General features: G+C 36.6%; 1 protein-coding gene across 1 annotated transcript; it reads right to left on the reverse strand.

Moving 5' to 3' along the window:
* Positions 1-391: 391 nt before the first annotated feature.
* On the reverse strand, positions 392-12,345 carry ercc8 (ERCC excision repair 8, CSA ubiquitin ligase complex subunit). Its single transcript, XM_005794897.2, has 12 exons — positions 11,973-12,345; positions 11,097-11,192; positions 10,667-10,768; positions 10,338-10,461; positions 8,431-8,512; positions 7,456-7,524; positions 6,078-6,144; positions 5,383-5,486; positions 4,672-4,796; positions 3,913-4,110; positions 2,042-2,137; positions 392-1,034 (listed from the first exon to the last, which is right to left on the reverse strand). The coding sequence occupies exons 1-12, from the start codon at positions 12,047-12,049 to the stop codon at positions 969-971; spliced, it is 1,206 nt and encodes a 401-aa protein (XP_005794954.1). The 5' UTR covers positions 12,050-12,345; the 3' UTR covers positions 392-968.
* Positions 12,346-12,359: the final 14 nt, after the last annotated feature.

The raw sequence follows: 12,359 nt of genomic DNA on the forward strand, positions 1-12,359 counted from the left end.
TGAACATCTCTCTGAACACACCGTGGTGAAACATGGTAGTGGCAGCATCATGCTGTTGGGATGCTTTTCTTCAGAAGAGACATAGAAGCATGTCAAAGGTCACAGGAAGATGGCTGGAGCTTCACTTTGCAGCATGATCATGTAAACTTCATTAAATTGTTTATATCAAATTATTTTCATGTTAGAATAGCCTGGTCAAAGCCCAATAGACAGTTTGTGCCAAGACTTGAAAATGTATATTAACAGGAGATTAAACATTCAATCTTACTGCAAAGACAAAAAATTAAGTCTGTAGTTGTCCAAAAACAGTAGAAACATAATCTGAAAAATACCTGCAGCTCTGACAGCAGCAAAAGGTGGTTCTACATGTTGTACTGACTCAAATGCACACTGCATGTTAGAGATTTTTATTTGTAAAAAATTAGAAATCTATGCATCACTTTCCTTCTACTTCAGTTAGGCACTGCTTTGTGTTGTCGTATCATCGAAAATGATCATAAAATACATTGAGGTTGGTGGTTTTAACATGATAAAATGAAAAAAAAGTTCAAGGCTTTTAAATAGTGTTACAAAGCACCACTGGTTTTCAAAATACAAGTAGATGCAACACTGAAAACGAAATCAAATTACTTTTGAAAATAACCTTTTATTGATGTAAAAAAAAAAAAGTTTGAAAATGAGCTCTACTTGTAGAAGGTCCCTTTGGTGCCACTTTAAAATAGCACAGCAACGGAAAATGTATAATTTAGTATCAAATGTTTCTAAACATAGGACTGATTATAGTTCTACAAAACAACAAACAAATATTTACATATTTCTACGAGTTTTGAAGGCTCCCGTCTCTGCTGTCAAAGATCTGACAGCAGCAGTATACATAAACCCAAAAAGAGAATTCCTTACACTAGCTTTTAATTAAGTGCAAGTTTATCTGGCATGCCTCGGCTGTCCACACATTCCGATCCTTCTTATTAATCTTCATCGCTGCTCCAATTGTCTTGAAAGGCAGGGTTCACAGCAGACAGGCTGGCAGCAACCTGCGAGGAATTAAAATACCTACATCAGCTTCACATGCGAAGACGACGCATTTCTCTGAGTAGAGCCTTTACAAAAATAAGACATTTACATCAAATAAACTATACATATAACTTACATTAACACAGCGGATATTTGTGGTATATTACAACTAACAAGTGTCACTGTGTTCCAGATAAGGCTGACTTGACATAATTTAAATTCCCAGGATGACATCTGTGGTTTCATTCCTGTTACTGGAACAACACAACCACACCAGCACGTTTCTGAACTTCAGAGCACTTCTGAACTCTATTTTCTGCCTTTATCACCATTCTGCACACAATAATGGTTAAAAAAAATTCTATGAAAATAATGGATATAATAAAAATCTTTGTAATATCAAACTTGAAATGCAATTTAAGAGATAAATTAGGACACCCGCAGAATTAAATCCAAAGCACTGAGACTCTTATAGGCTTTTCTTTGGATACACTTAATTTTTTTAAATTAAAATATTGGCAGTAGGCAAACCATGTCTGCAAAGGGAGTGTTGATATTGTTGATGTTTCGAGTTGAAATGTAGTTACTGTTTAGGCATTGACTAAATGGCAAACAAACGCAGTTGGATTTTTTTATGGGATACAAAAACTGTATAGCATCAATCAAAGTAAGTTACACAAATTGATTCAGGCACGTTGTGTACTAAATACACGTGAAGTGTTTAGGGGTTTGTTTTTTAAATTACGCACACTGGAAGCTGATTTGGAAAGATCTGTTTAAAGGCAAATATGAAGAGGGAGAGCATTCAAAAGCAGCAAAAACCTGTTTGAGTATTCTCATCCGAGTTTTGAAACCAGACCTACAGCCTATCCTTTAAAAGGGTGGAGATTTTCCATTGAGCTCAAATCTCTGCTCTTGTTAATAGTGAAAACAAAAGCAGTCATTAAAGTCAGCTCTATCTTGGACGTTTCTTTAATTTTCAGAATTCTTTCTTCTGGTGATACTTTCAGTTTTTAACGGCCTGTACCTTATTTTCACCATTGGGCTCTTCTTCCACGTCTGCGGTACGGACGACGGGTACCCACGCCAGCAAGTTACCGTCTTTACCTCCGCTGTACAGCTCCTGCACACAAACAGCATCTCTACGCGTCACCTTAAAGTCCCCACAACAACTTCAAAATGGCACCAGCCTTAAATTCAGCGTTTGGGGCCAAGTGTACAGTAATTAAAGGACGTAGAAACATCCATTCAAGCAAGATGTCTCCTGAGAGACATTGAGGTAGCTTTGGGAATGATTGAGTTCAATGTAATTGAACAGGAAGCAAAAAAAGTACGTTTTCAGGACTAAATATCCTTTCCTGGATCTCTGAGTCGACTAGCTGCCAAGCAACATTCTTATTATTCGTCACACGTTGAAAATGTGTCTGTGTCACCGGATGCACAAACTACCAAATAAGGCTGGCATGAGTTGAATGACACTCAGTCTGCGCCCCTCCTTAAAGACAACTAATAAGTCTGTCTGTGTTATGTAAACATAAAAGTAAGGACAGATAACTATCATCTGACTTCATTGTTAAAATATATTTAGCTTCAAACAGAAGATTAGCGATCTAGTTGCTCTTTTGATCATTTGTCAGTAATACATGTCCGTTTGTTTAAAAGTTCTACATGGTAACAAGCCTACATCTGAACTGGTCCATCTCCAAAACAAAACTTTATTGACATTTAATGTACATAAAAGTCAGCAGAAAACTTAATGTTTACCAACGTGCCATGCAGTTTTAGAGGTTTTGTACCATAAAATATACGACTATTACGCAGCATTCATGAAAATATTTAACAGCGTCAGAGTTGTGTTATCTTTTTCCTTTTTGCTGATTTTTAAAATATACAGACAAAATTTCACAAAGAATTTAGGGGAGATATTTCTACATTCAAAAGACTTTAAATGTGGAGCACAAAAAACAGACGGAAATAAAAGAAAGGAGAAGAAAGAGAAACAAAAAAGGACAAAAGATAGAAATGTCGAAAGGAAGTGATAAAGTGAGGAAGGGAAACATAAAGTTAACAATTTTGGGGCTATTTGACAGAAAATAAAGTTTGTGAAAGCACATTAACATTTATTTTGAATCACAACAGCCTGGAACAATGCATCCATCACAAACAATTACTTACTACAGAAGGGTCAAACTATCAAGTTCCAGTTTTTTAAAAATTTTTTTTAAAAAGAATCATTTTCAAACGGACAGACGTGAAAATGAGCTTTTTGTTTCAATTTCAAGAAAGTGTTTCGCAGCAAAGCTAAAAACTGAAAATAATTCATAATTAACATTTTTGCCTATAAGTCCAGAACTGCGTTCATTTACTTTTAAATGGCACAACAGGAATTTTAAAATAACACAATCAAGAAAATCATGAAGTATCAGTCACGTCGATGCTCCATTCATTCTGCTGTACAATCCTGAACTGTCAGCCAGTTCAAGGAGATGTCAGCTGCAGATCTTAGTAGTGATGTTACAGACTAAAATAAAACAGTCCTCGCTGTCCTGACTTATTAAAAATGTAGCACTAAACTTAATGTGTGTAGACATGGTCTAACTGTGGGAATTATGAACAAACGGGAACAAACGACAAGCAGCCTGGGAGTAACTGCTTCTTCAGCTCCACAAGAACATCTGCATTGAAATTTATGGATGCAAATGTTGACACGGCAATCTTATCTGTCAAAGGGAGTGGCAGTCACATTGAGAGCCGAGTTGATGGGTTTATGGAATAAGAAGGCAGACAACCTGACGTGAATTTTCCAAGCATACAGGAGAGAAACGTCAGACCGATCCGGAACAAATGAGTGCTGCTGATACGAGGCTTCGTGTCGCCTGGTACTTTGGAGAGTCTCACCTGGTAGTCTGGGTGAAACTCGCAGCAATCCACGTTGTTGTAGTGACCCCGCAGCATAGTGATCAGTTCTCCTGTGTGCAGCGCGTACACTGCCACCGAGCTGCCGCATGGCACAAACACAAACTCTGGGCTGCAGCCGTGAGACACGGAGAACTGCAGCCGTTTACGGCTCTCATTGCATACCTTCCCATAATTCACCTGAGAGAAACAAGAAAAGAAACTGGATGTGTGGGATGGTTGAAATATTATACACTGATTATGAAACTAAATAATTCTCATTGCTAAATGGTTAAAAATGTCACTGCACATAAACTAGAAAAATTATATACAAATCTGCATATTACATCATCACCTTTTCTCTTTGGGTCAGATTCTTACTTACTGTAGCTCTGATTACTCCTTTGACATCTGGCTCAGGTGGTTCAAGGTGTCCTATTACACAATCGTTACTGAAGTTTGACATTTGACCCCAAAATATGTTTTTTTTGTGTCTTTAAGTAAAGGCTGTCACTCAGTTTCATAAGCTTATTAACTGTGGTATCTATATATCACATACTTTTATTTTACATTTTAGCATTTAGTAGCCAGGTTCTCAGAAAAAGAAAAGGAATGTAGTATGTTTGTATATTTTTCTTGCCGTTTGCACATCTTTCGAGAAGATGTTCAGCTAGTAAAACTGGTTTTTTTCTGCAGCTGTATCTTTCGAAATCTAAATCCAAGGTTGGCTATGAGAATAAAATCAGGTTGCGTGAACCTTACCAGTGTGTTTGCCCCTGTGGCGCTATTCCATAGCCTCATGCGGTCATCTGTGCCGGTGGTTAGGAGGTAAAGGCCATCAGAAGTAAAACACAGACCATTCACTCTGCCGTTATGGGCTGTGTTTTCTAATCAGAAACATGCAAAAACATTTAGATTTTAACATTTTCCTCCACTTCTGCTGGAAATGTACAACAAAGTTATTTTTATTTCAAAAGGTATTAGCATGCGTAAACTTGTTTCAATAGAGAACTATTTTTTTCTTCAGAAAAAATAATCTTTCTACATATTACAATTTATTTCTCTTCCATATTTATCCAGAATTATTAAAATACTAATAAATTAAATCCACAATTTCTATATTGTGTAGAAATTCTGTTTAACAGAAACACATACCTCACAGAAATTAACACAAGGCGCCAGCTGAGGCATGCATCAAGTTAATGGGGTTCAAACACAAAAAGGAGTCGAGGCCTTTAGGTATCTTTATGGGTTCAGTCATGTGTGCATCCACAGTCCTTTCATTATTACAACTATCCAGTCATTTTCCTATTATTTCTATGTGTTTATGCTATATTTTTGTAACATTTATGTACTAGATTGTACGACTGATGGTCAAAAATCACTGGACAGTGAAAATAGGTATGATAATTCTTAAAGGTGTCTAAGATCATAATAATTTACTATAAAGGTCTGAATACTTGGGAAACGAACCTGCTTGTGATGAAGCTTTCGACTTCTCTCCGTTGTGCTGATCCAAAGTGAAAAGACTACCTGAAGCTCGCCGCACATCCCAAATGTTCACCTTGCTGTCTGCACTTAGAGGAAGGAATAAAAGACATTATTTGCACATTTACTTTCTCCTTGTTAATACATGACAGAAGCCAGTGTGTTTTAATTTCAGCTGGCATCTGCAAGAAAGAGAAGAAGCTCAATATTGTTTATTTACAACAGTGTTTGTAACCTAATTCTTGCTTTTAAAGGTCAATTTTCTGTTTGGAATTACCAAGCTGGCTCATTATAACATCCGTACATTACTCTAGGCTCTCCGCTGTGCCAGTAGTTTTCAAAATCACTTACAATCCAAAGGCAGAGTGGTGCACCGATCCCAGTGGGTTAATTAGCAGGTCTAATGTGGCATGAAAATAGGTGGGGACTGTATCCACCATATGCTAAACTGACAGCGCCACTAAACCACCGCATTGCCTGTCTGGTAGGGATGTGTTACCATTATCCTTGACTCTAAACGTGGCCAGATGGCTGGGATGTCATATGCCACAATCAGCTGGGCCACAACATAGTGGAGATCGGGACAATTTAAATTAGCGTTGTCTTTATACGATGCTCATACTGCAAACTAGGTTCAATTAAAAATATATATATATATACTGCTGCAAAGCAGAGCTTACCTGGCAGTTGCTAAGATGTTCTCGTATCTTGGCGACCACCGCACGGCCAGTACTTCTGCTCTGTGACCTGGATATGCAAATATTATACTGGTTAACACATAAATATGGACGCACCCACACATACTGTGCAAATAGACAGCTTACAAAGCTTCAGAAAATGTCCATTATAGATACATCGATCATTTTTTCAGAGATTTGAAATGATGGTGAATTTCCTCTAGGTTGACTGATCTGTGATTGCCAAGTCCCATACTGATTTTAAACTTTATTCGTCAAATACATCAAAACAAACTCCAACCATTTTGAGTTTCTAAATCAATAACCAATAGCCTGCGCTTTGATAAATGTTTTCTGTGTTCACGGTAAATCGGACACATAACCTTTGGTGAATTTATGGGCATAACCTTAGAATTCCTACTTCTTTATTATTTCAAAACCGTTGCCTGTATCAAAGAATTTGCAGTGCATTTATTTTTTTCTTTTATATGTTAACAGCTTTTAGGAAAAAAAGAATCGGAATCAGTCAAAACTGGGAAAAAAATTAAAAGAGAGAGAAATTTGAACTAGTCAGGAAAAACCTAATAGATGGATCCCTTTTTTGTGAAGGCATTTAGATAAACCTTTAGCCATGTGCCTGGTTAAAGCTCTGCTAACAAGAACAGCAGCCTCAGTTTTATCGTCATGAACACATTTTTCTCTGGTGGTTCCTCCCACTGGGGTTTGAGCAAGACTGGTTCTTCTGCCTTTCTGAAATGCAAATTTGTGTCTAACAGGACTTCTTTAAGGTCCGATAAAAATGAAAGCATTTTCTTTATTATCCTGAATTTAGTCTATGTCACTAATCTATGTAAAAGAATGTCAACTCTGAGAAAAACAATCATCATTCAACTTTAAGAAGTTTATTATTCAGGACTTTCAACTATTTGCTTTCTTGAATTTCTACTGCAAGAGTTCACAAAATATAACATTTTACCAATTCTGACTGCTAAATCTATTTTAATACAGTTCTGTTTATTTACACAGAGCAAAGTCACAAAAAAAATCTCAAGGCTATTCACAGAACATACAAATTAAAACCATATCCAGTGCGGTCACATTCAGTTCCGATCACTCCAAATATTTAGTCTGATTTAGATCCAATTACATGTAGTCTCATTTGATCCCAAATATAACTATAACAGTGAAGTCAAATTCATTTGATGATTTAATGCCAACAGGTAAAAGGTATCCATTTAAGGAAGCCCAGATGATTACATCAGTTTTAACAAAACAATTGCATTCTATGTTGTAGCTATGCCTTTGTTTTATGCACAAAAAGATGAACCGTATTTTAAAAATTTTAAAATTGTCAAAAGTTATTGTACAAAAGAACACAAACCCTGAAGAACGTGGATCCGTGAACCAGACTTCAGGTCACAAAGTTGAATTTTAGGGTTTTTGGTACCAACTGGAAGCACAGACACACACAGGTTTGTCTTAAATTACAACAGTGATAAAAGAGAAACAGATGATAAGCACAACCCTCAAAGTATATGATGTCAATCAAAGTTTGTTTACATAGTTTCAAAATAACATTTCTTCCGATTAGCATCCAGCAATTACCCTCGTGTAAATTCTGTCAGAATATTTGTCACAACATTAAATTCTAGAATCTTACAGATAAGATTTGGTTAAAACAACTGATGATAAGCGACAGACTCACACGCCCTCTTCCTTTGAAGTCATGAAAAAGGGAAATGTAGATATACAACATTCACAAAACCAACTACTGATTTAGATATAACTTGATACATAACATTAAATATATAAGATCAAATTGCTTTTCAGGAAGTTTCCCTTAAAAACCTTTGCTTCCATGGAAACAAAGCCATAGTGTGGGGGATGCATGTAACCTGTTTGACAGGCCTGTCACCTTTGGAACACCTTTGGTCTTAAAGCAGGAGGCAGGCTGAAGGAACTGGTTTCTGTATGTGACAAGGAACTTATCCGTGTGTTTGTGAGAGCACACACTCAGCAGGCCCGACGAACCTGCTGGTCCTGCTTCGTTACCCGGGAACACCGAGATTCCGACAATGCTTCTCCCCTGAAGTGTGCTCATATGTAATCAGTTTCGGATCCTATTCTGTCCCCTCCAGGTTGATGTCATTTTACAGCCTGAGGTGCGTTGTGAGGCGTTCTGTCTGTGTTGTTTTGTGGAGCAACATGTAGCACAAAAACTGAAGAGAGACAGACAAACTAACGGGATTTCTGCCCTTGGTTTTGTGTTTGAACACAATGCAAAGAGTCCAAGAAAATTCTGAGGATGTTTTGTGTTAATAGGATGAGCAACAAGTCACGGTGAGAGAAAACACACCTGCGATGAGACTGTGCTTCCTGGCAATGGGTGATAGGTGGTGACTGTAGACATTCCCCTCAAACTCAAACGCTTCAGCTGGCTAAAAAAAAAAAAGAAAAAAAAGAAAAAAGGAGCAATTTATAATCGGGTCTGTGTAAGTATGTCGAGTGAAAATACAATATGAAGATTAATTGAACAACAGAAGCCTTATGGTTTAGTGTGGATAAATGTCAGCAGAAAATGATAAAAAAAAAAATCATTGAAAAAATTGAATATAAGAGGGAAAAGAGAGAAGGCACAGCAGCTCAGCGCTCACTCGGGCAGCCACTGGTGGTTACAATGCAAATTCTTCTGCAAACATGAAAAGCTTCTCTGTGCTCCATCTGTCAGTGAGTGCCAGCACGAGCATGGGCTGTGCCAGTGGGAGGAGGAGATGGGGGGTTGGTTGCACAAACACTCAGTCACACACATACAGAGGAGGTTCTGTTTGCATACAAATGTCACACACAAAAATAAAAAAGACAAAGAGAACAACAATGCAAAACACACAACATATTTGAAAAAGGACAGAGTGTGCATTTGTGTGGCACGCACACACAAATAGAGTAAACTACTTAAAAAGGTTAGTGGGTTCTTTTCTGTCCCTTCTGTGACCTTTAGAGGCAACCGTGGTGCCAGCGTAATTCTAGCACAGCTCTGGGCCTGCCATATGGGACGTAGAATGGTGGGACGCATGAAGCAGAAAAGAAGAAAGACAGATCGAGAGGTGGAGGGAAGTGCAAAAATGGGGGACTCAATATGCTGAACTTATTAACGTAAGAGGTAGACTGTGAATATAAAAAGCTTACACACCCTATAAATTTTCTCCCATAAGGAGAAAATTTGTGACATAGCAAAAGAAATCAATTCAGAAAATGTATGTGATCTATAACCCGGACAACTAAGTTCAAAATCAAACAGATGTTTAAGGTGAAAAATAAAAAAAGTAAAGTACTGTTGTTGTTGCATAGTTGTCCATGATATTGATATTTGGCCAATTTTCTTTGTAAAAATAATCCAATTTGTCAACTTCTAAAATAATGGCCAAAGTCAAAAGTGATTTTTTTTGCCAGTATCAATTGTGGCACAAAATGACTTATTATTATTATTATTTTAGGAAGGTAACAATATGTCAGATTGTGCAGGCATCTACAGACATCTACTGTGCCATTTGTTCACTGATTTGGTGATTTGATGCTCCAAATAATTCTTGTGATCACAGATAAAGTTCCTCTAAACATTTAGTTTTCTAGAAGAGGCCTGGAGGTTTTTTGATTATGTGGCCCGACATTCATAAATCCCTCCACTTTCACTGAGGCACCAAGACAAGCTGAAAAACAACTGCCCTAAAGATAGGGCAGCTGATAACAATTATTTTAGTAATCTATTATTCTATCAATTATTTTAACAATGAATCGGACATAAACATCGGCACATCTGCAGATTTACGGTAATCACGTAAGATTCACACAATTCAAAAATACATAAAAATTGCAAATAATTCTGTTATTTTTTTAATAAGCAAAACATTGCTTATTAATGTTAAGCAATGAAATAATCAAGTTTCCATTTAGTGAAAACTTGATTATTTGTAGCTAAGTATGCATCTACAGCTAAAAAGAAATACTAACATCAACAAGTGAAAAGCTCAGCCTTTTTTGCTTGACTTAACCATCAATACAGTGTAGGGCTGGTCTGTTTTTTAGAAGGTTTTTCTATTTTAAATGCAACATGTATATATTTTTTTGTAGTTTTGGCTTTAACTCTTGTGGGGACTGATACATTCAGACAATGAGATCTCTTTGATGCATTGGAAGCTTTGTGCAGACCATAGCAAAAGCTATAAGGTATTGTAGTAAATAAGGTTTGTAGACATCATGGCTTACCTTTAAAGTCTCTGTGTCCCACACTTTCATGGTCTTGTCAAAGGAACTAGAGACAAACATTCCTGTGTCATAAGGATACCACTGAACTGTCTCCACACTGAATTTGTGGACATGTCGACTTGACCTGTGAAAACAAAAATCATAGTCAAACCCTCCTGACATAACTACACTAAATGGTGTTTTCTGTTCATGTTTTAGTATTGGTAAGAAATGAAAATGAATTACTGTGTTGTGTTACATCCTTGCAAAAAACCTAGTGAGCAACTTGAAAACAGAACAATGATAGATTGCTGCCCTCTAGCGGACGAAATAAATAAGTTGACATTTACCTTCCAACAGTCCGGACAGGTCGGCAGGTGTACTGTTGTTTCCCACTGTGGTTCTCCAGGTCATAGATGACAATAACGCCATCTGCCCCTCCAGACAACATACTAACAAATGATAAAATATTAATTCTCAAAACAAATTACTTTGTCTAAATATGTATGATTTTTACATGACTCCCATTCTTTAACATAATTTACTGCTTGTAAAATGACATTTAAAAATAGACTGCAAACATGTTGCCCTATTGAGATCTTATCACTTTTTCCAAGAATCTTTTCAATTACATTAGCAGACAGCACTAGTTAACTACAAACCCAAGTCTTAGTAATATGTGCAAGTGTAACAGTATAATGATAAAACATAAACTTGAACTACAACAACATTAAACCTGTACAGTATTACTGTAGTAAAATGATGACTGAGAAAACTTACTATCTGCCTTCAATCGCATCAATGTCAATGGTATTAATCCCATTTCCATGGATCCGGTCCACATCTCTGTCGGGATTTAGCTTCAAACTGAGGACTCTGACAGATAGAGAAAGAGTCAAATTGCATAAAACCTGATATTAAGATGACAGATTTTGAAAACAACCTGCCGAAGAAACATTGGGGTACAGAAAAAAGCTACAAGGTTATCAGGTTAAAGGCAAAGCTATAAATATTTGCCACAAGATGTGCGATTCTAGTCCATGCATGCTTCTTAGTATTCTTTACACATATACTAATAGTACACGTTATAGTTGTAAAGCAAGATGATTATAATAATCTAATCATCTAATAGATATTTGATTCACATCATCACTTTCCACAATGACTTTTTGAAGATCTCATTTAATTTTGCTTCAAGATGAATTAAGTATTTTTGAACTTAATTCATCTTCGATCAGTACAGCCTCTCTCTTTAGACAAGAGGTTCCCTCGCCTGTCTGTTTCTGACCTACAAAATGAAAAATGTATCAGGGTCATGACCCTCGAGGGTAAAAGAGCAAAATTATTTCAATAAAGTAGCAAAGAATAATTTAATTGAATATACCATTTTGGTATGCTTCCTTTGAAATATTCCAGTTAGTATATAAAAATGTATTTAGCATGATGATTAACAAGATGTCTAAATAACCACTAAATATCACGGCAAATACTTGAATTGGAAAATCTAATTTATATTAATCTTGAGTCATTAGAACTTTCCCGTACAACAGTGTCGCAAAACATTTAACTTAACCAGCTACAAACGATTTACAAACACTTCAACTCTATCAGAGAATACATCAGCATATTTAATATCCACCGTATATTTTCCCTCACCTTCTCGTTGACTCAGCACGTCTAAGTCGCAAAGGGTCATCCACACCGGCCTGTCTTGCTGATAAGAATCCCAGCATTGCATCAACTTGAAGAAATTTGGTTGTAGAAATAAAAACTCAAATTTATTTCCACCAGTGGTATCTAAAATAGCTTAAAGGCTAGCATGTCCACGAAGCTAAGGTGAGTTTACAATCCATGCGGAATATATGCGAATTATATAAAGCATTTTATAGCAAAACGATTTGAGTTAAACCATTTTATGCATTTAAAAAACGTCTAAGTACTGTAAAGTGCTATTATTGCATTTTTATTGTTATTTTTGAACGAATCCTAACTAGCTTCACATCGGTTCCAAACAATAAGCCGCCATATTGCCTGGTGACGCAA

Source organism: Xiphophorus maculatus, chromosome 12 (genome assembly GCF_002775205.1).
Source record: "Xiphophorus maculatus strain JP 163 A chromosome 12, X_maculatus-5.0-male, whole genome shotgun sequence".
Classification (NCBI taxonomy): domain Eukaryota; kingdom Metazoa; phylum Chordata; class Actinopteri; order Cyprinodontiformes; family Poeciliidae; genus Xiphophorus; species Xiphophorus maculatus.

Coding starts and splice junctions, on each gene's coding strand:
- ercc8 (XM_005794897.2), bottom strand. CDS start 12,049: ATGCTGGGATTCTTATCAGCAAGACAGGCCGGTGTGGATGACCCTTTG. Junction 11,193..11,972: donor CGTGCTGAGTCAACGAGAAG/GTGAGGGAAAAT, acceptor TCTATCTGTCAG/AGTCCTCAGTTTGAAGCTAA. Junction 4,111..4,671: donor CCACAGGGGCAAACACACTG/GTAAGGTTCACG, acceptor TGTTTCTCTCAG/GTGAATTATGGGAAGGTATG.